Here is a 25,804-nt window from a genome sequence, read left to right on the forward strand (position 1 = left end):
ATATATATATATTTATACCCATATAACAGAGCCGGGCAGGTTTGTGGCATAAGCATGACTCTTGCTCGTTGTCTTCGTCGGCGTCGGCGTTTCTTGCCAACCAAGGGCCTGCCTGGATTTATGTACCCATCCCATCAGCTTGGATCATGCAAGCGCTAACCTGCGTTCATGCCAGGCGCAACACGAATGCCCGTCAATGCGCTCGGTTTTTTTTCTTCTTCTTTCTCTTAGCGCGGTGCACATCACTGATTTGATCTATTGGGGGCTCCTGAGTCCGTGTGGTTACAGTGGGCTTTCAGGGACCGACGTGCCGTGGCCGTGGCAGTGGTGCTGGAGGGTTTTACTGGACTGGCTGGATTTACTGGGAGGATCCGCCTGTGGAAAAGTTGTCCCATTGGCCTGTTCCTGGTTTGCTTCCCCTGAAAGAGCGGGGCCGCTTCAGCGACTGATTGCCCATTAGCGTGCCAATGATCTTCGATTTTTCTTATTGCCCGCGACAGGGTGGGTGTGCATCACCACCACCCTGCACCACCGCCGCTGTGACCTCTCGTCCCTCTCATTATCACAGCTCTCAGCCGAGACGTTGCAACGGCAGGAGGGTGGGCAAACATCCCCCCCCCCAGCGCACCACCATCTCCCAAAAGTCGAACCGGCCGAGGCGCAGTGGTGCTTTTTCCTGTCCTGTCCTGTCCTGTCCTGTCCCGCCTGAAACATGTCAACTTGGATGATGGCGGCAAGGAACAGGCTCGTCGGGCTCGTAAACTTGGATGAGCAATGAGCAGAAACGTTGTTTTCCAAGCCCGCTAACGAGTCGGTAATGAGTCGGTAGTCTGGTTGAGCTACGCACGCTACGCACGCTACGCACACTACGCAACCGAACGAACCTGTCCGTCTGGCTCTACCTGCGCGAGCGGGTAGCAAATTTCCGCTCATCTGATGACATCTGCAGACATACGTCCTCTTTTGCATGCCGAGACTCTACATACATCCAATGCGCCGGCAATTGGCGTCTTCCATAAGTAGACAGGCATCGTGCTACAATTCAACTCTTCGTACCGCGTGGGAAGCGAATCTCGACAAAGAGGGGAGGCCTTTCCCAGAATAGGACCCCCGGCCGCCAGGGGGTGTGTTCTGGGTGGTGTGGTGTGGATGGGCACGACGGGGCCACGGCATGCGGCTCGTTCGGGTATATTGCAAGGGTGCAAGTCGCGCCCATGCTGCATGCCTGCAATCAATGTGTGTCCTGACTCTGCTCGCCCCAATGGGGCAGCTCGTGGCCGTCGGGCCCACCCTCATCGCTGCTTATTGGATCTTGGGGTTGCAGTCTAAGAGCCGCCGGAAAGAGGGCGACGGAGCCCGGACTCTACTGTAGCAGTGTAGCTGACCAGTTGGTTGGGTGGTAGGCAGCGTTGGATGCTGCTGTTGCTGCTGTTGGTGGTCTGCTTTATATATCGTTGCCCACTCGGCCGGCGTCAGGCAAAGAGAGAGAAACAGCTTATCTCACTCACTCTCTACCCTCTTTCTGTTCGTCGCGGCCAGTCCAATTCTGTCGGTTCCTCTTTGGACGACTTACTATCATTAAACTCGATTTTGACACACTCCCTATTGTCTTTCGCTACGGATATACACATCCACACACTCACTGATCAGTAACCCACCGTCGTTGCCGACCGCAATACCTTTCTATACCACATCACACAATCCGCCACAGGAACCCTCTATCAACATGAAGGCCTCCACGATTGCTTACCTTCTTGCCCCCTTGGGCGCCATGGCCAGCCCTTGCAAGCATAAACCCAGCGCTTCGACGGCCGTCGTCTCGTCCGCCTCGGGCTCGGCCACTGGTTACCCCGTCGCCACTCCCCCTGCGGCGACCACCACCTCGGTCGCCCCCACGAGCGCCGCGTCGTCGGTCGCCCCCACGAGCGCCGCGTCGTCGGCCGCCCCCTCGGCCACCCCTCCAAAGCCCCCGGCCCCAACGCCGGCCTCGACGAGCTCTTCAAGGCCAAGGGCAAGAAGTACGTCGGCACGTCGGCCGACCAGTTCTCGCTGAACAACGCCAACGTCGCCAAGCTGGTCGCCTCCGACTTTGGCCAGGTGACGCCCGAGAACTCGATGAAGTGGGACGCCATCGAGCCCCGCCGGGACGGCTTCAACTTTGGCGGCGCCGACTACCTCGTCAAGTACGCCCAGGACAACAACAAGATCGTCCGCGGCCACACGCTGCTGTGGTACCAGCAGCTGCCGCAGTGGGTCAAGGACATCACCGACAAGGCCGAGCTCACCAAGGTGCTCCAGAACCACATCGCCAAGGTCGTCGGCCGCTACAAGGGCCAGATCTACGCCTGGGACGTGGTCAACGAGATCTTCGAGGAGAGCGGCGAGCTCCGCGACATGGTCTTCACTAGAGTCCTCGGCGAGGACTTTGTCCGCATCGCCTTCGAGGCCGCCAAGGCCGCCGACCCGGCCGCCAAGCTCTACATCAACGAGTACCACCTCGAGTCGGCCTCGGGCACCAAGGTGACGGGCCTCAACAAGTACGTCAAGAAATGGATCGCGGCCGGCATCCCCATCGACGGCGTCGGCCTGCAGGGCCACCTGGGCGGCGCCAACCCCACCGCGGCCGAGATGAAGGCCGGCATGGAGCTGCTGTCCAAGTCGGGCGTCACCGAGCTCGCCATCACCGAGCTGGACATCCTGAACGCGCCCGCCGACGAGTTCGTCAAGGTCTTCGAGGCCTGCTTGGACATTGAGATGTGCGTCGGCATCACCACCTGGGGTGTCAGCGATGCCGTAAGTTTTTTTTAGTTTTTTTTCTTCTTTTCTTCTCTCCTCACCCTTTATGTCCGGACGAACAATCGCGGCTCCAAATGGATAAGCTAACGTGTGACTCACCATCAGAACTCCTGGTTGCCCAACGACTCGCCCCTGCTGTTCGACAAGCAGTACCAGCAGAAGGCCGCCTACAAGGCCGTGCACGACCTTCTCTCCAAATAGAGGAGAGAACTCATGAACATATACTCTCAGTCAGCCTAATGCTACGATGAAGTGATGGGAGACAGAGAGAGAGAGAGAACTACCAATGTTATTTAGCGTTGCATACTATAATTGTATTAATAATTTCCACGTTACTGTGTCGTCGCCGGTCCACGGCCTGCATGTTCTGATTTGACAACTCTCCGAACTTAAGTCCGATGTCCGAACCGCGAAGGCGCGGCGACGGACGCGGTTTGCTTGTCGGTGAAAGCTTAGCTCATTGCGTCTATCCCTGGAGGCGCAACCGAAGACGGACGTGATGATGGTGACACCATCCGGGGTTATGGGGACTTGTCTCCACCTGTGCGCATCGATCCCCTCGGCTTTAAGGGGGGTGATATGCAGCCATCGTCGTGACCCCTCACTGCCTGCGATTGAGGGTGTGTCATTGATATATCAATAACGACCTGTCACAGACACATCGATCAAACAGTTTACCTGCCCATATAACTCAATCAAGTACAGCGCCCCCTCCTTTTCTTTTCTTTTTTCATCTCAATTGATTGCAAGACGTCTCCCACCCCTCAACGACCGCATTCCTTTCTTTACTTTTCGAACCCACCGCAGCACCACCACCACCGAAAATGGCGCCCACGTTCCCCCAGCGCAAGATCGGCAACGACTCCGTCTCCGCCCTGGGCCTCGGCTGCATGGGCATGTCGTTCGGCTACACGTCCAATGGCGGCTACGACGAGGCCGAGTCGCTGAAGGTGCTGACGCGCGCCGCGGACCTCGGCATCACCTTCTGGGACACGTCGGACATTTACGGCCCCTTCACCAACGAGAGGCTGCTGGGCAAGTGGTTCGCCGCGACAGGCCGCCGCGACGAGATCTTCCTCGCGACCAAGTTCGCCAACTACTTCGTCGACGGCGAGGGCATGAAGGTCCGCGGCGACGCCGCGTACGTCAAGCAGGCGATCCAGGACTCCCTGGAAAGGCTGCAGACGGACCGCGTCGATCTGTACTACCAGCACCGCGTCGACCCGGCCACGCCCATCGAGGAGACGGTCCAGGCCATGGCCGAGCTCCAAGCCGCGGGCCAGATCCGCCACCTGGGCCTGAGCGAGTGCTCGGCCCGCACGCTGCGGCGCGCGTGCGCGGTGCACCCCATCGCGGCGGCGCAGATGGAGTTCTCGCCCTTCGCGCTCGAGATCGAGTCGGGCCAGACCGAGTTCCTGGCCACGGCGCGCGAGCTCGGCGTCACGATCGTCGCGTACTCGCCCCTGGGCCGCGGGTTCCTGACGGGCGCGATCCGGAGCCGCGACGACCTGGACGCGACCGATTCGCGCTTCCAGCACCCCCGCTTCTCCGAGGAGCACTTTGCCGACAACCTCCGGCTCGTCGAGACGCTGGCGGGGATCGCCGAGGAGAAGGGGGTGCACGCCGGGGCAGCTGGCGTTGGCGTGGGTGCTTGCGCAGGGGAGAAGGTAAGCAAAGCCGCCCTCCCTTTTCCTCCCCTTTTTTTACCATTACCCACTTTCACATCCCCGCTTTGCGGTCTATTGAACTAACGAGCGCGGAACGAACTAGACTTCATCCCCATCCCCGGGACCAAGCGAGTCAAGTACCTGGAGGAGAACGCCGAGGCGGCCAAGGTCGAGCTGAGCCGCGAGGACGAGAAGAGGATCCGGCAGGCCATCGAGAGCGTCGGCGGGTCCAGGGGGCTCGGTACCCGCCCGCGATGATGAGCAAGTGCTTCGGGGACAGCCCGGAGCTGAGCACCAAGGCTTGAGTCTGCCCATCGCACTTGGGAGAAGGCCGTGTTTTCGTTTTTTGCAAAAAGTACTCGTCGTTGTTGGTCAATAGATGGTCCCGGACTGCATTCATCTTTTCATGGTCGGACGTTATAAAAGAATATTTCTATGAAGACGCTCGCATGGCTTCAGTTCTCTGTGGCGTGTTGGAGGTGGAATGGCTAACGGCGGGGCAAACCCCCTGGGAATTAGGTAGCGGGTGGTAGTGCGATAGTTATTAGGGGTGGCCAGCTCTCAAAACCCAATCATCCAGCCCCCCATCACCTACAAAGTCGTCATCTTCGCCATTGGTAGTGGGAGGACCAAGCTCGTCAACTGTTACATCGTACGCTATGCCACCCTCGTCTCAATCCTCACAATGTGAAAGCATCGCCCCCGTCACCGCGGAACGCCGCCCCCCCTTGTGTCCGCGATTTCTTTCACCCCCGGGCGTCGGGTTCAGCCGCGCTCGCATACACCCCAAGGATGATGCAGTCAAGTCTCTGGCGTCGCCTTCCTCGCCTTATCGAGAGGTCCGGTCCACGCGCTGATACTCGACTGGGAGAATACCGGCAGGGAAACCCCGGAGTTCAAAGGGCAGAAAGAGAAGCTCGCGGGAAGAGTTCAGGAGGTGCCGCTCCAAGCCAAAGCCATTCGCAATCCCCGTGAAAGGAGACGTACCAGGCTTTTCCTATGGAGGTACGCCAGTTCCTCCGCCACGACCGGCCCGAGTCTGATCTTGGTGGTGATTTAGGCTTGTTCGTTAATAAATAACCAAAACCACGGGCGTGTTCTTACTCATTTCACGGGTAATAGAGAAAGCTGCAGGTGCAATCAATAGACCACAAATGCGGTTAGTGCTGACATCACAGGTCTGCAAAGGCTCTTGGCATCAGTACTTCACTGCTGTGTAAGGCTGAGGAGGCTTTTTCTCTTAAACTCCGCCATCACACTTTTGGACGTCGACGACGTTACGGCAAGAACCCTCTTTTCGTCGCCATGCGCCTGATCAATACGACGAAGATTGAGCTTGTTGACGCCAATGAAGAGGCTCGGTACGCTATCTTATCTCACAGATGGGAGGAAGAGGAGGTCACGCTTCAAGAGATTCAAGAGCTTAGCCGCCGGCAGTGGTCCAAGGCGGTTTCGCATACAGCCAACGCAATTCGCGCCAAGAAAGGCTACATAAAGCTCAAGAGCTTCGCGGCCTTGGCCCTCCGGGAGGGATACGAGTATATCTGGGTTGATACCTGCTGCATCGACAAGACCAGCAGCGCTGAGCTCTCCGAGGCCATCAATTCTATGTATAGGTGGTACCGAAAAGCAGACAAGTGCTACGCCTATCTGTCCGATGTCAAGCACGGCTACCATGACAAGATAGGGGGCGTGTTCTACCTACTCTGCAGTGAGAGCCGCTGGTTTACTCGCGGCTGGACGTTGCAGGAGCTGGTAGCTCCGGCCAAGCTATCATTCTACGGGGCCGACTGGAAGTACTTGGGAAGCAAGAATGACGACGAAGACATACAATTCGACCTGAAGAAGATCACGGGCATCAACATTCGTGTCCTCGATGGCTCATTGCAGATATTTGATGTGAGCGTCGCGGAGCGCATGAAGTGGGCTTCCAAACGAGAAACCAGTCGACCGGAGGACTTGGCATACTCACTTTTGGGTATTTTCGATGCCAATATGCCTTTACTCTATGGTGAGGGTGGAGCAAAAGCTTTCATCCGCCTGCAGGAGGAGATCCTCAGATCTTCCAACGATCATACCATCTTCGCGTGGAGACTGCCGCACGAGAATTCCAAAAAGAAGGAATTCCATGGTCTGTTGGCGCCATATCCTCGGTGTTTCGATGGCGTGGAGAGCTTTCGGCCCTTACCTCCGGTTGTGTCCCAAATGAGCACAGTCTGGGCAACGACTAACCAGGGCATGCATTTGTCTCTTTTCCTTCAGCCAGCCTCCAGCAGGAGCGACAACGAATATGTTGCGATCTTGGAGTCCTTTCGGCGCAGAGGTGACGATACCCATTGGAGTCCCGGCCTCCGGGTCCAACGTCTTTACGGCGATCAGTTCGCCAGGGTACAGGCATCTGTCATTGAAGATGTTCCGACGCCATCGTTTGAGCAGCAGTCCGGCGCTGGCACTTATGAAACCTGCTTCTTCAAACAAAACCCAACATTGCCGGTGCCAGATTTCATCATCTCTTTTGATAACCTTGAGCATCACAGTGTGCCGAACTCCCTCCCGCAGGTCAGCGAGGTCTATCCTCCAAAGTCCTGGGACAGTGAGAGCGGTACAATCCGGGCCAATGTGAGCAATAGCCAACAGCTGACGAGCATTGTTCGATTCTCCTCGGTCCTCGGTGGCTACGTCGACCTTGCTCTTGGCTTGCAGCGGCACCCACGGGGCGTTTGGAGTCCTTGGATATTACAGCAATCGGTGCTGGGAGCCAAATCCTTGCCTTCCCAATTCGCTTGCCTAAAGCCTTTCATGGATCAAGATGGTCTTGAAGGCATTGCACATCTGTCAGGCTGGTATCCCTCATCAGAAAGACTGCCCGTGCAATTCAGGATCCACAAACAAATGGTGCATGGCAGGATATATTTCCTCATAAAGGCCTGGACAGTAAACGAGCTATCTGACGATGGTATTGAGTCGCTGTCCTCGCTCTACAACGTCAAAATCAAGGAAGCGTCACTCTTAAATTTTCCAGTCGACCTGCAACACCTTTTAGGGCATTTCATGACAAGATGTTCCTTGGATTCTGGATACTTGAACACATCATTGTCAATGGTTAAGTCCGTGCGCATTGCTCGTGGGCATTCCATGGGTAAACTTCTGGAATGGACTCTGAAGAAAGTACACATCGTGGGTCATAACGACGAGCAGACTAGGTTTCTCCGGTTCTGCGAAGAAGGCCATCATCAAACGATCTCCAGCTTCTTGGATGGCAACGCGGCTCTCAAAGACTCGGTGTCCATATCCCCTTTCGAACTCGGAGCTGTCCACTGGGCAGCAATCGGTGGCCACATAAGGGTTATCGGCGAGCTACTGCGCAGGGGTGTGGAATACGACTCGCTCACGCCTCAAGGATGGACCACGATGCACCTTGCAGCGTTGTTCGGACGCTTTCAGGCTCTAAATTGGCTCATCCGATATAAGTTCAGCGGCCTTGTCTCCGAGGCCTTGGAACAAAGAGATAACCCATTGTTGGAGACCCCGCTCCACCTTGCCCTGTCACAAGTCCTCGCTACAGAGGATAACGAGGAGCTCAACGCTCTGGAAGAACTGATAGGCAAGGTCGAAAACTCAGGGGTACTATCCCTACAGAATTACCTGAGCGAGACCCCGATGCACAGACTTGCCGCAAGCGGGTTGAACGAACGAGCCAGGAGGAAGGGACTTGGAACTATTCTCACCCATGAGAAGAAATGCCACTACCCAGGTAAATACATCGATCATCTCGGACGCACACTTCTGTGGCACGCCACTTGCAGTGGTCGCGTCGAGGAAGTGCGGCTGTTGTTGGAGACTCTTCCAAAGGAAGAGAATACGGGTGTTGTTGCCAATAACACGATTACCGTGAACCAAAGCGACAATTTTGGGATATCTCCTCTCCACGTCGCCTGCCGCTTCGGCTATACCGAGGTCGCCAGGACTCTACTCAAGGCCGGCGCCTGGCCCAACTGCGTGACATCGGATCCTGGCTTCAGCCCAGCACACTACACCGCACTGTTCAACCATGCGGGGTGCCTCGAGGTACTGATCGAGTACGGCGCCGACGTCTGCCGACCTACAGTATCCATGGAGTTTATATGCACACCCATGCATCTCGCAACTGTCAACAACTTCTCGACAGTCCATGACATTTTGGTGGCAGCCGGCAGCAGTCAGTACGACCTAGCCTGTACCCACCACATCATAAATAACGACCAGGCCACTGGACACATAGAAGGGACAGGAAATTCAAACGCAGTAGTCACCGAGGCCTTTCTGCAACTAGCGCTTTTCAAGATTCCAGCCAAGACGGATTTGCCACAGACTTGATCGGGTGCCAACTCATACGCGACAAGGCAAGCAACGGCGTCGATCAATGATTCATCGCTAATCAAGAAAAGCTTCAAAGATATATCGACGACAAACGCGATGAAAGAACGCAAACTTCTTTCGACGAGAACTACCACATGGATGATTGGCCCAAGCAACTAGTCAAGAGGTCCAGGGAGGCAAAAGAGGAAAAGGCAGGAGGGTGACCAAACCTAGACGCGGGGGGGGAGGGGCGCAGGGAAAGGGGTGCAAAAAAAAAAAAGGCCAGCCACACTGGCAGATTTTGCCGGCCCATAACAATATACACCACAATGTTCGACTTATAAAATAAATGCAGTTTAACCACATGCCTAGGAGGGCGCCACAGGATCAGGCATACAGTCGGATATAGGTCGCAGAGCTCTGTGACAGCCAGAGCACGGTTTCAACAAGGAGTGAAGGGCCTGGTTCAAATTAATAGTGATCCGGGCAGGGAAGCCTCTGCATGGAAATAGTTCGTTTAATTAGAGGACGCTATTGCTCGTAGCTCACACTGGTCTCCTTCAACACACTGATCCCCGCCCCCAGCCGCCCGCTCTGCGTCTGCGACCCGTCGACCGATACGCTCGCCGTGTGCACCGCGCCCCCGCCGTGCAGCGCCTCGATCGTGCTGGCGCTGACTGTCTCCAGGTCCACCGTACGCGTCGTCGTCGTCGTGCCATCGCCGTCCAGCGCGCCCAAGTTTTCTTTCGAGTGCTGACGATGCGAAGACGGCCACAACCTCGTCTCGTCATCGTGGTCGTCGACGCCGCCGGCCCAGCTCCGCCCGATACTGCTCAGGAACGTCCCCTTCTTGCTGCTGTTCAACGTCGCCGACCCGCTGCCGCTGTTATAATCATCCCTCGACCCCATAGCATAGGACCGCGACTGCATGCGCCGGCGCTGCCGGTTCGTCTCGACGACGGTGTTGAGGTGGTACATGCGGGGCGTCGCCGTCGTAAACCGCCCCCTCCCCTCCCCTTGTTGGCGGAGGAGGACGACAGGTGCGACGAGACGAGGCTCGGCAGGTAGCGGATGAAGAACGGCTTGAGGGCGGGCACCGACGCGCACACGATGCCGATGTTCATCTCGAGGAAGGCGAGCTGGTAGTCGATGGCGACGTCCCAGGGCCGGTCCAGGCTGGCCTTGAGGCTCGGGATGATGGAGGCGCGCGCGATGGTGATGGCGCAGACGCTGGGGTTGCGCGTGCGTGTTAGCTGTGTCTACACCGCAGAGAAGAAAATGGCAACTCGGATGAGGAAGTTCTACTCACATGGCGCCGGCCCCGAAGAGCGCGATCAGCGATATCTTCTGCCGCACCGTGATCTGCAGCGGCAGCAGGATCGGCACGGGAATCGACAGGGTCGCGACATCGATTAGGATGTTGAGGATGCTCAGCGCCAGGTACCCGCCCCACGTGTCCACGCACGTGGCCCCTCGATGTTGAAGTTCCAGCTGGCGGCGACGGGCTGGCAGGGGAACAGGTTGACGCAGGCGTAGGTGATGGAAAACACGGCGACGGCGCCGATGAGGCCGACGGTCGACCAGCGGAACCACTCCTCGGGCGACAGCTGCAGGTAGAAGCAGAGGATGGACAGCTTGGCGAAGCCGACGCTCAGGGTGTAGAAGCACGTCTCTATCACGGCGTACTAAGAGTCGAGACAAGAGGCGTCAGAGCTGATGATGATGATGATGACGACGACACACTATTTCAGGCGAATGCGAGAGCAAGTATCTTACCAAAGCATATCCATTAGCATATTCATCCCACAGTACGTCCCACTTGTGGTAGCTCAAGCCATGGTTCAGCTCTGTGGTCCAAGGTCAGAATAGTGTATCGTGCACAAGTAGTAGGCCAGCTGCAAGAACAAAAATATACGTACGCTCCAGTGTCATAATGAAAGCTATGACGGCGCAGATCATCGCCAGCATCACGAAGTCTGGAAGAGGTCATCACGTCAGCATGGCATTTCTCGAAACAAGTGCGGTCAGTCGCTTACAATCGTCGAGCTTGACCCGCTTGCGGAGAATGTGGACGCGGGTGAAGATGCGCAGGCCCAGGGCCGTGACGCCAATGGCCAAGGCGATGGTGCCGACGACGACAATCTCCTTTCGGCGGTTCGGCGGGTCGCTGACATGTCGCTCCTGGCCCGGGGGCGGCTCCGACGCGTAGAGGCCGGCCGTCATGACGGCTCGACGGCCGAGGCTTTGGCGACGAGCCGTAACCAGAAACAGTCCAATCGATCCTTCGGCGTGTTTATAAGGAGATGTGGGAGGATGGAGAGCCGTATCGGTGCCTCTTAGACATAATGAAGAGTAATCGGCCTTTTTGACGAAAGCTACCAATGCGAAGCGACAGCAGCGAGCCAGCAAGCGGCGGACAAAGTTGCGATGGAACGCCCGGTGCTACCTCAAGCAGCCTTATTAATAAGACGGGTTTCCAAAGTCTTGGGAATCTGGGTTCGGTTCGAAAAGGATAAGGTAAGGTGGTACTGCAACTCGTCTCTCGCTGCAGGTAGGCGGAGACACCCTCGCGTGCTGAGCAGGGGTCGGAAAAGCTAAGCCTTCCCAGACGACTCGGAATACCGGGGGAGGTTTGGGGAGTTGGAGATGGGAGTTGGGAGGAAGGGAGGGAGAGAGAGAGAGAGGGAGTAGTAGTAGTAGTAGTAGTAATCAAGCACGGAGGAATGGGAAAGGGTTTCGAGGATTAGCCGTTATCTGCTTGCATTGGGTGTGACATGGCCTGACTGTCTGTTTTGCCAGTTGCGGAAACATTGCTGCCATCGAGATGGACGAATGGGAAGCCCGCAGCGGGTGTCAGGCGTATGTAGCATGTAGGCAGCTGTACATATGCGATGCGAATTCCCGAAAGTGCCGCCATGGGTTTCTCTGAGACGGCGAGCGTTTGCCTACACACTCGTGAAAAGCCTGGAGTGGCAGGGCAGGGCAGGAGTGGATCGGATCAATCATCATGGGCCAAGTTGGCGCCCGTCGTACCCCTGGTGGAGTTGCCCTTTCATATTTTATTTTCTGCCCTGTCACGATGGATCGCATTGGCTTGATGGGGGACGTCTCCTCGAGCTAGCATTGGTGCTGCTGGGATGGCGAGGATCGGCGCTCCCGCCCCAAAATAAAACGAGCCAGTCACGCACGTGGGAGGCGTAGCAACCGGGGGCATGTTCGATACCAACAGCACAGCACAGCACGCAATGCCTTCTTCTTTTGTTGCTGCTGCTGCTGTTGTCTTTGCCTCTGCTCCGGTTGCTTGCATGACGACGGGCCTGGATATCTCAGATTGTCTCATCGGCAAACACACACGCACACCACAACGGCGCTGCATGATGAGGGTGCATATCCACCGCTTGCTTAGAATGTGGCATATCGCAGCAAGTCATCCATCCTCGGCAGCGTGGTGTGGCGCATCTCTGTTGTCGAGGACGGGTGGGCGGGCACACCGACGACGGCGACTGCTGCCAATTGAAGAGGGATGGGGGGGGACACGCGTTGAAGTGAAGACAAGAAAGAAAGTGCGTGTGTCGCGTAAGCCGGCTTTCGACGCAACCAATTGAACGAGGGAGCTTGCTCCGGCTGCAACACAAAGGAAGAAGGAAAAGAAAGAAGGCCGGCCGCCAGCAATATCATGCGAAGTTATGAGACCTTCTGTTTCGGGTGAAGCGCCGTCCCTCGAAGTTGGGAAGGACCATGTCCGTTACAGATGGTGCGTCGCGTACCCGGACGCGACGTCGGGATTGGCTCGTCACAGGGAGATCGATGGAGACACTCAATCAAATCGAGGACTGCGGCCTGCCTCCCACTGGAGGTGACTGGTCATTGCTCGCTTGGGGGGTGGTCGCGTTTCCTTCTTTTGCCCGGCAAAGCCAAAGCCAAACGCCGAAGGGCCAATGTCTGGTGTGGTGTGCAACTTCTTGCAATCCACATACCAAATCAATAAATATAATTTCGTCATTGCCCCCCCCCAATCCGTCCATCATTCCCGCATTGGAGATTGGTTCCCTCCATCCGCGACAGCCAGAGTGCAGGTGGTTGGAATAGAGTTGGCTGGAGGCCAGCGGCGTCATCGTGTGCTACTACTACCTACTAAAGCACAAACATGACACAAGTTACTACAGTGGTGCCGCGGGCGGAGCAATGGCCCGTCCCATGGCTAGCCGCCCGCTGTTTTGGGACTGCCCTCTTTCAGTGGGAATCCGGAAATGGCCATCATCAACCTAAGTACTCAATGCGATGATGGTTAGTGAGGGACACAGCAGCCGCCCGGCGGGCTACGTACGACCCTACCTACCTACCACTTATTACATCGTCGTAACGTAAGAACTCAACATGCATGGAGCGTTTGTTCTTTTCTACACGGCCGCCCAGACACCGGCAACAAGAGGCTGCCATCGAGAGGACGAACCGATCCATCTTACTCGTCGGCATGCACGACTTGTCACATAGCAGCGCGGGGTACCGGTGAGCCTCGAGAGGGGGAGCCGTGAACTACCTACAAAAAGCAACCCCGACATGGAGAATTTAGGTTCAAGATGGCATTTGTAAAGGTGGACAATACGCCACTGCTTCGAGGTTTAGTCCAGTTCGCCATTTGACGTATGGATGTCGTGAGCTTGCTCTGGCGACAGACAGATTTGGCGAACCAGTTACCCCGTACAAACCACCGGCCTGCTCCATGGCGAAGCTCCTCAAAGGCACTGCCTTTATTACCGGCGCGGCTTCTGGTAACTGACCAATTGTCATTGAAAGTACCTACATCCGCTTAGGCTCCGCAACTGACAGAAAGAGCGCGCAAGGCATCGGACGGCAGACCGCCCTGCACTTCGCCGCCGCCGGCGTCCAGCGCCTGGTCCTCGCCGACGTCAACGCCGACGCCCTGGCCGCGGTCTCGGCCCTGGTGCGAGAGCGACATGCCAAGGACGCCGACGCCGACGCCGAGATCGAAGTCATGACCCTCGCGCTCGACGTCCGCGACGCCGCGGCCGTGAAGCAGGGGCTCGAGAGCGCGCGCCGGCGCTTCGGCCGCATCGACATCGCCGTCAACAACGCGGGCATCAGCGGCTCCGCGAAGCCCACGCACGAGCTCGACGAGGCCGACTGGCTCCGCGTTACGGACGTGCTGCTGAACGGCGTGTGGCGGTGCCAGAAGGAGGAGCTCGCGATCATGGTCGCGCAGGAGGTCCCGAGTTCGTCGTCGCCGCCGGCGCCGCAGAGGGAGGGAAGGGGGTGTATCATCAACGTGGCCTCCATCTACGGGCTCGTGGCTCACGATGCGGCGGTGGCGTACACGGCGGCGAAGCATGGTAAGCTACACACACACACACACACACACACACAGCAGCAGCAGAGGGTTTTTTTTTCTTTCTTTCTTCTCTTTCGGTTTTGATGAACCCTGTCAAATGTTCAAGAAGCATGCACATATACTCACCAAAACCGCCTCGAAACAAAGGCGTCGTCGGGCTCACGAGGGCCGACGCCCTCCGCTACGGGCCCCAGGGGATCCGGATCAACGCCATCGCGCCCGGGTTCACGGAGACGCCGCTGCTCGCGGGCGCGATGGCACGCAGCCCCGCGGCGGCGGCGGCGGCGACGGCCCACATCGAGAAGGCGCCGCTGGGCCGCATGGCGACGGCGGAGGAGATTGCCGACTGCATCGTCTTTCTGGCGTCGCCCATGAGCAGCTTCGTGCACGGGTCGGTCTTGGTGGCGGATGGGGGGTATACCGCTGGCTAAGTACTTACTTGATGAGCGTGATACTTGTACATACTTGCGCTTAAGTACGGGGGCTGGGCGGTCAGTTTGTATGGTTTCTTTGCGGGGTGGTGGCCGGATGAGGATTGGGCTTCTTTATTGGACAACATGAACATGGGCTTTTCCTTCATTGGTCCGGCACGATTTCATAAAGGCGAATTAAGCGAATATGTAGCTGTCGCGCAGGAAAGCCACAAGTGGTAGAATGTACTCATTACACATACGCCTGGTTGCTGTTTCTTCATGCGAGTTTGTGTTTTTCATCTCCTTACTAGTAATGCTGGAGGACAGCGTGAAAGAAACAACTGGAGATGCTGGCGGGGGGCTGCGGAGCATTGCTCCAGCGGATACGGGCCTGTAGTTTAGTGGCGCCAGCCCCATCAACCCCCCTCCCCCCAGCGATCATCCCCCGCAGTCCCCGTATTTGTGTGTTGGCATGTTCCCTCCGCATATGTATCTCAGATGACAACACCGCGTCTGTGGCAATTATGTTGGGCAGGATAGGAGATCAAGCTTGAAAATTTCGAAAAGAAATATAGTGGACAGACTTAATTAATATTTCCCGTTTTTATATTGTGGCTGGGATTGATGGGTACTTCTAGTACCATGTAGCGGCGTCTAACAAGCCTCGCGTTGGAGACGCATGTTGGCCCAAGAGGGGAAACTCAAATGTTTTTCTCTTACGACAAAATCCAATAACGATAATGAGGAGAGGCAACAGTGAGATATATTCTGAGTAGGTGTTTTTATTTGACGAGATTCTAATCTAGTATATAAGCTATATTTAGAGCTTCTCGCTGTAAATCTCAATGCACGTATAATATGGTCAGGTACAGGGGAACCCGACCGCTGTTCTCTTGCGCAACTGCAACTCGGAAGCAGTGGCCACTCCCCATCTGTCGGGAAACTTACAGTAGTTGGTGCACTCGGCCAGACACCCAAACTGAGTGTTTCAGCCGTAAACCGCCGTAAGCCCCGGTGATGCAGACCGAATGCACGAAGCCCCGTTTAATGGTCTCGGCAACGTCGAGGAAGCAGATTTTGCGACGAGTCCTTATGATGCCGATCAAACATCGAACCAACAGGCTGACCCATTCGCAGCTATCCCGAGAGAAGAGATGGTGGCATGCTGTCGCAGGGAACGAAGCCGGTGTTGGCGCCATTGGCTGCTTCGGACAGGTGAGGGAGGATGCGGTCTCACTTATCATGCATGCAGTAGACAGTCAGCTTTGCAACATGATCAGATTGGCCGGGCACATGAGATTGCCTTTTTGTTTTCGTATGTCGTTTGAAATCTTTGCATTTAATTTCCTTGTTTTCATCCCGACGGGTCGCGTTCAGGTTGGGCACACTCTGAAGCCGAGTCTGGTGCGGCGGTGGTGATGATCGCCGATGGCTGCAGAGACACAGACTCGGGATCGGGAGAGATCACGATCGTGGGAGGACTTGGGTCTCTGTTTGCTACTGCAGCTTCCGTACTTGTTACAGTGTTTGCAGCAGTGTCGGTTGGTGGGACACTCCACGACGTGGCATGGAGACGAGTGGGCGAGGGCACCTCCAAAGTGTCTCTTCGCCTCGGAGGTTGAACATCGCGAGTTGTTGGAGATTGAGGCGGCGAGTCGTCTTTCGGCGTGCGCACCACCGGCAGCGTATTCGCGCGCGCTGCGACTCCCGGGGCCTCAGGAGCTCGCGACCGTGAGCGCGATCGCGACAACGACTGCACTCTGCTAGGCGACACCGACCGGCAGATGATGGAACTGCCCATTGCATCATCGCACCCAACCGCCACCACGCTGCCGGCGAAGCTCTCGGCCCGCGAACGCGACCTTCCCCCAGCGGCGGTGGCGGCGACACCACGTTGTCCTCCGTGTCCGAGTCGCGCGGCTGGTTGTACTGCGACCGGATCTGCCCCAGGTCTGGGTTGCGCGTGGCCTCGCCGGGGATCTCGGGCCAGTCCTGCGCCGGCCCCCGCTTGAACTCGGAGTCGTCGAACAGGTCGGGCGCGGGCGTGCCCATGTACCGGCCCAGGTCCCCGATCATCTGCGCCACTTTGCGTCGGCCGCCCGCGTCGGAGGGGGCGGGTGCGGATGCGGATACGGATCGACCGATGCCGACGCCGCTTTCTTCGCTGGCGCTGGCGGCGCCGGCGTCATGGTTGGATGTGATGCGCTGGAGGTTGGTGGTTTGCGTGGCGGAGTGGGGAGTGGGGGACGTCGTCCGCCCGAGATCGACCATCTCCGGGGAGGGGTCTGCTGCGTGCGGTGCGGGACTATCGTGGACTAAGGCGCGGCCTCTGTGGGAATCTCGGCTGTTGCGTGGGGGTGAGTCTACATGCGCCTCGTCGAGCCTACTGCTGGTTCTCGGCTCGTTGTTCAAGCCGCCATGACGTAACGAGCAATGGTCGCAATGGTGAACGGAGCCGCCCTCGGAGACACTAGGATCCCCCGCCGGCGCGGGCGGCGGCTGTGGCGGCGGCGGGGGGTTCATCCCCAGCACGTACAGCGACCCGAGCGCCGCGAGCACGGTACCGACGATGGGCGCCCACTGGCCGATGCTGGAGACGGGCTCGGTCTGGTAGTTGACCGACTCGCTCCAGAAGTTGAGCTCGCCGACGACCATGATGGACAGGACGGCGCCCACGAAGACGGGGATCTGCACCACGCTCAGGAACGACCGGATGATGTCGTTGACGTTCTTCATCTTGCCGACGGTGGCGCCGTTGGTGCCCTCGATGACCTCCTCGTCCGGGCGGGGCGGCTGGGCCCCGAATAAGGACTTGCCGTTGCCGGGGCCGAAGCGCCGCTTCCAGTTGATCTCGAGGATCTTGTTCCACATGGACACCATCGACAGGATGGCCGGGATGCAGCACGCGGCCGCGAGCAGCGTGGCGGCACCGAACGTGAGCCTCTGGGGCGCCGGGACGAGGAAGATCTCATTGGTGGAGCCCTGGCGCAGCGACGAGGAGGGCCCGTCGTCGACGGAGCAGGGGATGTTACTGCATGCAATGGCCTCGTACGGGAAGGGCTGGTTCAACGACGGGGAGATGGCATTGCCGGCTTGGTCGCGACAGTCCACCAGCTCGAGGCGGTAGAACTCGACCGTCAAGCTCAGCAGGCCTAAGGGAAGTTCCGCGTCAGTCGGTCCGCGATTGATTGGAAAATCACATGTTGTCGTATTACCGGCAAAGGGGGGGATGAATGTCGTCAAAACTCACCAGCAAGGATCAGGCCCGTCCACAAGAAGATGAGATTGCGGGCAGGGTCGTAGAAGTACGTCTTGGACCAGCGGACGGTGACGGGGGCTGCCAGAATGCCAATGGTACACAGCTGGAAAGCCCCGTACACGTCCATATCCACTGCGCCTTGTTCAGCTGTTAGTAAGTAACATACACACAGTGGGAGACCGGGAGACTGACCATCAATGTGCATTGCTGCTAACACGATGCCGTGAAATGCGGCAATGGCGGGGAACAGGAGGCCGGCGGCCAGGCAGGCGTTCCGGAGCCATTCCGACTTGCGCGCAAGGATGCAGGCTGCTACGAGGGCGTAATATCTGGCAATAAAAGACGAAAGTGATGAGTAAGAGTTTCTTGGTACTGACTCGGCGCGGAATCTTGCGATGCGCCCATCTAGATCGCTTTACGTTTACGCAAGTTGGGACGACGCGTATGTAATGTAGGGGACGGCACCGCCAGCAGTACTGTAGGGCTGATGTTTTGTGTGGATGATACTTGGCGAACCCAATCTTGTGCATTAGAACACTGGCCACAGCACCTCCAGGCTTGGCGGGACATATTGCATGATTTATGTGACGGCATATGTAGGTATGTACGGCATGTGTTATATATATATATCAACTTACAGATATCGCGATCCCGGGCCGTACTGGCCAGATACCGGCCAAGCGCAGATGACTTGCCAGGGAGGAAGCGTGTCTGGTGGTGTTGAATTGGTTGCGGTGGTTGTCAAGGTATTGAGTGCTTCGCGACTGGCGATGGGGGTAACCGATAAGCTAGCAGGAAACACCGGGGACATGGCGGAATGAGAACAAGATAAGAGCTTCTTCTGGTCCAGCACCCTCACAGGTTGCCTTGGTGGATGAAGAAACAAGAACCATGCGGCAACGCGACCATGTAATGAGTAACGATCACTTTGTTATTGAGGTCTTGGTTATTCGTTATGTAGGGTGCCAAGATTGCGTACACAGGACAGAACCGCACTCATGGAACCGAAGAGGTGTCGGACAGGCAGAGAGATGGGAAACCGGACACGTGAACAAATTCCGTCAGCCGCATCATGAAGTCGGACTGGGTTAAGCTAGGGATAGCTGGGCAGTGGTTGGGTCGGCCGCCGGGCGCTCTGCGAGCCAAAGACGAGGAAATCACGACTCTCCGTGGTCAGCGACGCCGCCTCTTAGGTGAGAGATCTGCGTGTCTAGCATACATAGTGAGGCGTGGTGAAGCGAGTGGGTGGGTGGAGTCAATGAGTGGACTTGCCCGGGCTGACATGACGGGCGGTTGGATCTCGCGGGGAAGGAAAACGGCGTAAGTTGGCAGATTGGGCGATGAACGAGAGAGAGGAGAGAAGAGGGGGGGCTGACTGATTCCAATACGTCGTATTCCATCTATTGACAGGACCACAAGGTGACGACGCCCCAGCGCATCGGACCAGTCATGATGTGACTACAACCAGCGGTGTCGAATGGTCGTCGCATTGGCTCGGCATCAGCATGCAGCGACCTAATATGTTGACGTCGAATAGATTCAACTGCGAGAATGCTGCCTGCGAAGGCTCGGTATCACTTTGGGCATCTACCACGAGAACAGCCAGGATCGAAACCGGAAATCCTGCACATGCAAAGTTGATTAGGTTTCTTCGCAGCAGAAACAAGCATCGATGGCCTGGCCTAGCCCGTTGTCGCAGTCTGAGCCTGGTCCGATGAAGGGATTCCCTGTCAATCCATGTCGTCCATCCCATGTGTCGTTCCCATCATTGATCTTGACTGCTTGGCTGCCTCTGCGTAACTGATTGGGAGCAGCCAAACTAAGCAGCTTAGGGGACCTGTTCCCGCTAAGCTCAAGCCGGCCCAGGACCGTGGGTTTGAGTTTACTGGGGTTCAACAGGGGTCTAGCTCCTCTGTAGCTAAGCTGTCTTGGCTGTTTAGGTCCCTGGGCCCCCGAAAATGAAAATGCTACATACACCCCGCGAAAACCAGTTGATAGCAAGCAGAATCACCTGCCGAGGCTGCAGTGACACGACCCACACTGTCAACTGTTAATTGGTCTTTCCCAAGGAGCGTCTGCAGTACTCCGCAAGACGCTACGATATCTGTTCCTATCTTGGAGTCTTCGCCCGGCATGTCCTCGGTCTGCTGGCTGGAGCTTGTGCCCCGTCGCTGTGTCGAGGTCGCGGTCTTCGGCCCAATGTCTGGCAACTTCTCGGATCCCGCAGTCTCCGTCAACGTCACCACCGCTTTACATTTTACTGCTGCCTGCTCTCGAAACAAAGACAGCCTTCTTCCGGATATCAAGTCGCGAAACAGGTACGCAATAAACGCCTCACTTACCTTTCCCAACGGACACCAATGCGAGGGATCGCGGACCAAGCGCAGACAAGAATAATGTCAATCCCACTGCAGTGCGCCGGATGCCCTTCCGATCAACGCGCCAACGTAACTTCACCCGCTAGATGAAGCTTATACTATCTTGAAACCAAGCCATTGGAAACGCCTAACGGGGCCCTCGGGTATCCTGCGGGTGAGGTATGACTGATATCTTGCGAAGAGACACGATCTTCTGATCTGTGTTGCGTCAAACCTGACCACACCTCATCTGACGTAAGGTTAACGAGGTTGATGGCCGATCGCCATGTTCCGATCCGGTGTCCCTCTCTCCTCATGGGACTGGGAAACGCCAGCGTGGCCATGTCCCGTTGCTAGACAGACAGTACGACTAGTCCACGATCACTAGCGGACCTGCAACCACCACGCTGGCTAGTACTTATGAGGCAAGCAGAGGCAGATCTCACTATTTCACACAGCCTGCTTTTGAGCAGCGCACCTGATCTTGACCTAGCACGATCGTCCAGTGAGTGATTATGATTGATAAAGGGCCGCTGCGCCACCATCAAGTCTCTCCCTGGCTTGGCATCTTCGAGGAACGTACTGCCTCTTCCCCTACATTCGCTAGGCACGTGTGCCCGCCAGTTCGCTCTCGACATTCGGCCCAGGCTCGACTGCCCCCAAGTTGGTTCATCCGAATCCCCATCAACGTGAAGCTAGCAATGCGTACCAAGAAAGGCTGAGCGGATTAGCTGCGAGGACATCGACACAGCAGAGCCTCCCGCCTATTCGGTCGCCTACCCCGATTGACCGAGTCGCAGCTTACCCATGGCCTATGTGGCCGTTTGAAAACCCTGAACAAGTCGTATCTGTCCGTCCCCGGTGTAATCGCCGCCATCAGCGCTGTAGTTGTGGATACATATACCGGCCTGCATTCCCAGCTTACCCGGAGCTCTCGTCCTCGAAGTCATTGACACCCGCCCTATGCGATCTGCCCTCCCTCCTCCGTCATGGTGCTTTATATCGAAACCGTCGACCTCGACACTAGCAAGATTCGAGAATGGAGGTCCGTCGTCACGCTCATCGTCTTTTTCATCACAAGTGAGTAGCAGCGAATTTAATCAAGTCATTCGTTTCATCCGGGGCATCTTGCTTATACGTTTCCTTCTGTCAAGACGTGGTCGTCTTATTTCCTTTTCACGTTCCTATATACCTTCCTCGGAAAGTTGTCAATGGCTTCCTGAGCGCCCTCGCCTTTTTGCGGGTGATAGCCCCTCGGCCAAAACAGACTGCCGACGGCTCGGCCCCAACATCATGGGCGCGAATGGAATTCCCCTTGAACTTCATCACCGCCCCGCTGATTGCCGATCTGTTCCTGCTCGCCATCCTCGCCATCGGCAGGACGGAGGTGTACGGCGGCACCATCTCCTCGGACAACATCCAGCCCATCGACATCATGGTCTTCTTCATCACGCTGGCCTACATCGCCATCTCTATTGATGCCTCGGGTCTTATCCGCTACCTGGCCTTCAAAGTGCTGCAGAAGGGCGGCGAAGTAGGACACAAACTGTTCTTCTACCTTTATCTGTTTTTCTTCGGCCTGGGCAGCTTCGTCGGCAACGACCCCATCATCCTTTCCGGTACGGCCTTCTTGGCCTACATGACGCGGGTCTCGAGCAACATCATCCATCCGCGCGCCTGGATTCACACCCAGTTCGCCATTGCCAACATTGCGTCGGCCACGCTGGTCTCTTCCAACCCCACCAACCTGGTGCTGGCGGGTGCTTTCAACATCAAGTTCATCATCTACACCGCCAACATGATCGTGCCCGTCTTCACTACCGCTCTCGTCCTGTTTCCCTTCCTGCTGTACATCATCTTCGCTGACGAGTCGTTGATCCCCATTTCCATCAAGATGCACGAGCTCTCGGAGGAGGCCAAGGCCAAGACGCCGGTGAACCCCAACATCCCCCACGCCCGCGGGACCGCCGAGGAGGCCGAGAACGACCTGGCGGCCGGCGGCGGCGGCGGCGACACCAAGCTGCTGTCGCTCGAGGAGATCATGAACCCGTTCCTGGACAAGCGCGGCGCCACCGCGGGCGGCGTCATCATGGCGCTGACCCTGGCCTGCATCCTCGTCATCAACGCCATCAAGCAGGTCATCGGCGACCAGCCCGTCTTCTACGTGACGCTGCCCGCCGCGGTGCTCATGCTCTGCTGGGACCTGTCGCAGGGGTGGCTCCACCGCCACGAGACGCGTGAGATTGCGCAGCGCGGTCGGCGCGAGGTGCAGTATGCCCGGGCCGAGCGGGCCATCTTGGAAGCCGACACCAGGCGGGAGTCTGCCACCTTGGGATCGGACGACGCGTCGGCCACCCCGCCGGATAGGCCGCGCTCATTGAGTGAGAAGAGCAGCAGGAGTGCGCAGAAGGACACCCCCGACTTGACCGTCGAGAGCCGCGATGACGACAAACATCCGAAAACGACGGTACGGAGCCGCTCCCACGGGAATGGGAACGGGAACGGGTCGAGCGAAGAGGAGACCACGGAGCCGAAACGGTCGCCGTCGGAGGAAAGACGGCTGCGGGACCTCGAGGGCCGGATCTCGCGCGAGCTGGCGCTGCAGCAGCGGCGGGGGCCCGCCACCCTCGTCTCGGTCTTCGTCGCCGCCCGGACGTGGATGCATGAGACGTTCCCGACCGTCACGGCGGTCGCGACGCACCTGCCCGTCGCGCTCGTGCCCTTCGCGCTGGCCATGTTCGTGCTGGTGCAGGCCTTGGTGACCAAGGGCTGGGTGGCGGTGTTTGCGTACGGATGGGATCATTGGGTCATTAAAACGGGGACGGTGGGTGCGATCGGCGGGATGGCTTTCCTATCCGTGATTCTCTGCAATGTGAGTTCGTTGTTGCTTGGCTCGACTTTTACTCAATCTCTTTCAAGATGTCCTTGATGCTGACTCCATGACCACCAGTTCGCGGGCACCAACATCGGCACCACCATCCTGCTCTGCCGCGTGATCCAGTCCTGGATGGCGATCCGGGACCAGGCCGGCGCGGACCCCATCTCGGACCGCATGTTCTGGGCGACGGTGTACAGCATGGCGTTGGGGGTCAACTACGGCGCGTTCAGCATCGCGTTCAGCGGCTCGCTGGCCGGGCTGCTGTGGCGGGACATTCTGGCGCGCAAGCACATCCACGTGCGCGAGGTCGAGTTTGCGCGAGTGAATCTGCCGATCATCGCGATCGCGATGGTGGTGGGGTGCTTGATCCTCGTGGGCGAGGTCTATATTATGAGGAGGGATGATGTGGCGTACCATATCGATGATGTTACGTAGACAGGGGCTGCGGTCCCGGGCCAATTGCCGCAAGAATGCTAAAGGAGTATTTGCTCTTATTTGCGGGATTTTTTTCTGTGCACAGGTGTGACCGACGACAAACTTGCGTGAATGTGACTAGGTCGGTCGAAAGACAACCACGTCTTTCATTGCTCGCTTAAGTCGATGCACCCCCTTACGCTCACACCCCCCAACGGTCATCGGCGAAAAATAAAAACACCACAAGCAATAATATAATAGATTAGTCTATAGAAAAACAACGAAAAATAGTAAAAACATAGAAATAACGTTATTTTACTTTAATTGAATTAAAGGCCTTACTTTCCGTATTAAAACTTAATTCCAGTGTTTCCTATAATAATACCGGCGGAATTATACGCGCCGGCGTATACGAGCCACCTATATCCTCCCTCTTTATTTCTTTTACCTCTATTATCGATACATACTTCCGGTTAGGGTTAAGGATAAGCCTCTTCCTCTTTTTTCCTCTTTCTTTTTTAAATTAGCCTCTAATTAAGCCTTTTCGTGCTAAAGCTGGCCGACCTAGCCGTTTAAAAAGTTTAGGCTTTTTTAAAGCTTTCGAAACAATATCTTTCGTGTTGCGCTATCGAATCGCATATTATTATTCTTTAACTTCTCGGTTAAATTTTTAATTTACCGGGAGCTAATTAAAATAGCTAATAAAAATACCGTATATTCGGCCTCCGGATCCGGTATTAGCTTCTTAGCCGGTCCTGCCGTTTACGAGGCCTCGAACTTTTGGAGCCGAGAATTTAAGGGCTTATTAATATTACGAAAAAAAAATGCCAGCTGCTTTTTATCCGCCGGCGATAATGTGTAGCTTAAAAATAAAAGTCCTAGCCGCCGCGTAGCACCTTAAAAACTTTTTTTTACTTATTCTTATATTATTAAGCTTTAAGTAATACAATATAATTTCTCGGTAGTATTTCTTTTTAAATATATTAAATACCCCTAAATCTAAGGGTTATAAAAGGTGCGACGTATAAACCGAAAAGAAAAAAAGCTAGACTTTATTTTCGATATACGTTAATAAAAACTCCTTAATCGAATAAAAGGCGTAGTTATTTAGTATAAAAAGGCGTTATTAGTCGGCATTATCGGGGGTAATTTAAAAGAAAAAGGTTTATTTAAACTATATTAACGCCAGCTCGTTACTCGTTTAGCCTTTTAGTGACGCCGCGAAAGTTTAGTTTTCTATTTAATCGGTAAGAGTATTATTTTCCTCGGGAAACTACTATAGTTAAAGCCATTAGCCTTTATATATAACTATCGGCTTAATAAACCGGCTATCGGTATTAATTATTTTTACTATAGTTACTTATTCTCGATTAATAAAGTTTTTAACAATAACTCTTCGCACTCCGGCAGGGCCGATTATTATCTAGTTATTACCGGCACTTAGTTACATACTAACTTCGTTATAGTTTTAAATAAAGGCCGGTGAAATAGATTTTAAAAAGTCGTGTTTAAGCCTTTTAAAGAACTCTCGGATATTTTCTTTAAAAGTATTATTAACACGCCGAAAATCTATAGTATATAAAAAAATAGAATTTAAGTAAAAGTAGCGCTTAAAAAATTTATTAATCCAGCGTTTTTTAATATATAGTGACTTTTATTAGCTTTAAGTATACGTTAAGTAAATATTTTAAGGTAAATATACGGTGGTACAACACCTAATAAAACTTATATAAAAGCTTAAGACGTAATTCGAGACTTTTTTACCGAAATTAATATTTAAAGCGACTTATTTCTATCTTTTCGAGTTAACCGGCCTTTTATCCGAGCCTTTAAAATCGTGCGGCTAACCCGGTGCTTTAAAGCGGCTATATTAATACGCGCGCCGCGGGAAACGTTTTAAATCGCACGATTAAGGTTTAATTCGCTTACTATAGCGTTAAGTATAAAAAAAAAGAAAACGAAGAGAAAAAAGTAATTCAATTAAAAGTGCGACGAAAACTGACTTATATATTATTATTATTAATAGTACGCCGTATGCCGAAAGCCTTCGGTACATCTACCTAGTTCCTCGTGTAATAAACCGTGCCGAAGCTGGATTAAAAATACACGCTGCCAATATCGTAAAATCTATTTTACGTGCTCGACGTTACTATGCTGGTTTTTACCCACTAGCTTAGTAACCCTTGCTTTAGGGCCTGAAGAGAGATTATTCAGGTTTAAGTGGTCCCTTAATCTTTATTATTAATTTATACAGCGGTAATCGACCGGTCCGTAGAAGCCACTTTGCGATAACCTTCGCCGTATCTTTTTTATAATAAGCGCCGCTAGATCG

At 55.4% G+C, this 25,804-nt stretch overlaps 7 protein-coding genes across 7 annotated transcripts; 5 read left to right on the forward strand and 2 right to left on the reverse strand.

Moving 5' to 3' along the window:
• Positions 1 to 1,726: 1,726 nt before the first annotated feature.
• Positions 1,727 to 2,997, forward strand: PG986_002286 (putative endoglucanase type F; the record flags this gene model as incomplete). The annotated part of the gene is given in 3 exon segments (XM_066838508.1): positions 1,727 to 1,885; positions 1,900 to 2,793; positions 2,902 to 2,997. 3 exon segments carry the CDS (start codon positions 1,727 to 1,729, stop codon positions 2,995 to 2,997), a joined length of 1,149 nt encoding a protein of 382 aa, XP_066707401.1.
• Positions 2,998 to 3,620: 623 nt separating this feature from the next.
• PG986_002287 (aldo-keto reductase) lies at positions 3,621 to 4,721 on the forward strand (the record flags this gene model as incomplete). Its single annotated transcript, XM_066838509.1, has 2 exons — positions 3,621 to 4,443; positions 4,567 to 4,721. 2 exons carry the CDS (start codon positions 3,621 to 3,623, stop codon positions 4,719 to 4,721), a joined length of 978 nt encoding a protein of 325 aa, XP_066707402.1.
• A 1,047-nt stretch (positions 4,722 to 5,768) lies between these two features.
• On the forward strand, positions 5,769 to 8,819 carry PG986_002288 (uncharacterized protein; the record flags this gene model as incomplete). The annotated part of the gene is made up of 1 exon (XM_066838510.1): positions 5,769 to 8,819. The coding sequence occupies one exon, from the start codon at positions 5,769 to 5,771 to the stop codon at positions 8,817 to 8,819; it is 3,051 nt and encodes a 1,016-aa protein (XP_066707403.1).
• Positions 8,820 to 9,332: 513 nt separating this feature from the next.
• PG986_002289 (Satratoxin biosynthesis SC1 cluster protein 4) lies at positions 9,333 to 11,024 on the reverse strand (the record flags this gene model as incomplete). The annotated part of the gene is made up of 7 exons (XM_066838511.1): positions 9,333 to 9,684; positions 9,759 to 10,054; positions 10,111 to 10,163; positions 10,267 to 10,486; positions 10,578 to 10,648; positions 10,721 to 10,777; positions 10,838 to 11,024. The coding sequence occupies 7 exons, from the start codon at positions 11,022 to 11,024 to the stop codon at positions 9,333 to 9,335; spliced, it is 1,236 nt and encodes a 411-aa protein (XP_066707404.1).
• A 2,500-nt stretch (positions 11,025 to 13,524) lies between these two features.
• PG986_002290 (uncharacterized protein) lies at positions 13,525 to 14,582 on the forward strand (the record flags this gene model as incomplete). The annotated part of the gene is made up of 3 exons (XM_066838512.1): positions 13,525 to 13,573; positions 13,616 to 14,152; positions 14,299 to 14,582. 3 exons carry the CDS (start codon positions 13,525 to 13,527, stop codon positions 14,580 to 14,582), a joined length of 870 nt encoding a protein of 289 aa, XP_066707405.1.
• Positions 14,583 to 15,918: 1,336 nt separating this feature from the next.
• Positions 15,919 to 18,634, reverse strand: PG986_002291 (uncharacterized protein; the record flags this gene model as incomplete). Its single annotated transcript, XM_066838513.1, has 5 exons — positions 15,919 to 16,286; positions 16,343 to 17,716; positions 17,815 to 17,970; positions 18,016 to 18,152; positions 18,462 to 18,634. 5 exons carry the CDS (start codon positions 18,632 to 18,634, stop codon positions 15,919 to 15,921), a joined length of 2,208 nt encoding a protein of 735 aa, XP_066707406.1.
• A 2,535-nt stretch (positions 18,635 to 21,169) lies between these two features.
• Positions 21,170 to 23,493, forward strand: PG986_002292 (uncharacterized protein; the record flags this gene model as incomplete). The annotated part of the gene is made up of 3 exons (XM_066838514.1): positions 21,170 to 21,260; positions 21,335 to 23,052; positions 23,131 to 23,493. 3 exons carry the CDS (start codon positions 21,170 to 21,172, stop codon positions 23,491 to 23,493), a joined length of 2,172 nt encoding a protein of 723 aa, XP_066707407.1.
• Positions 23,494 to 25,804: the final 2,311 nt, after the last annotated feature.

The sequence above is a fragment of the Apiospora aurea genome (genome assembly GCF_038362705.1).
Source record: "Apiospora aurea strain CBS 24483 chromosome Unknown utg000001l_segment0_segment0, whole genome shotgun sequence".
NCBI lineage: Eukaryota > Fungi > Ascomycota > Sordariomycetes > Amphisphaeriales > Apiosporaceae > Apiospora > Apiospora aurea.